General features: G+C 62.6%; 1 protein-coding gene across 1 annotated transcript in view; it reads left to right on the forward strand.

Annotated features, from left to right (window-relative positions):
• Nucleotides 1-43: 43 nt before the first annotated feature.
• Nucleotides 44-372, forward strand: part of LOC104494932 (forkhead box protein B1-like) — a gene marked incomplete at its 3' end in the record, with an annotated part of 864 nt that continues 535 nt past the window's right edge. Inside the window, 1 exon segment of the mRNA XM_010137838.1 lies at nucleotides 44-371. Within this exon segment, the coding sequence (XP_010136140.1) occupies nucleotides 44-371 (328 nt within the window).

Genomic DNA, 372 nt, shown 5'->3' on the forward strand with positions numbered 1-372 from the left:
TGTCGCTGCCCTTCTGCAGATCTCCGCGGGTCCCCTAGCGAAGATGCCTCGCCCGGGCAGAAACACTTACAGTGATCAGAAGCCTCCCTACTCCTACATCTCGCTGACCGCCATGGCGATCCAGAGCTCCCCGGAGAAGATGCTGCCCCTGAGCGAGATCTACAAGTTCATCATGGACCGCTTCCCCTACTACCGGGAGAACACGCAGCGCTGGCAGAACTCCCTCCGCCACAACCTCTCCTTCAACGACTGCCTCATTAAGATCCCGCGCCGCCCCGATCAGCCGGGCAAGGGCAGCTTCTGGGCGCTGCACCCCAGCTGTGGGGACATGTTCGAGAACGGAAGGATTCCGGCCCGCCCGCCACCCCTCAC

Source organism: Buceros rhinoceros, unplaced genomic scaffold (assembly GCF_000710305.1).
Source record: "Buceros rhinoceros silvestris isolate BGI_N320 unplaced genomic scaffold, ASM71030v1 scaffold20790, whole genome shotgun sequence".
In the NCBI taxonomy this organism is placed as follows: Eukaryota; Metazoa; Chordata; class Aves; order Bucerotiformes; family Bucerotidae; genus Buceros; species Buceros rhinoceros.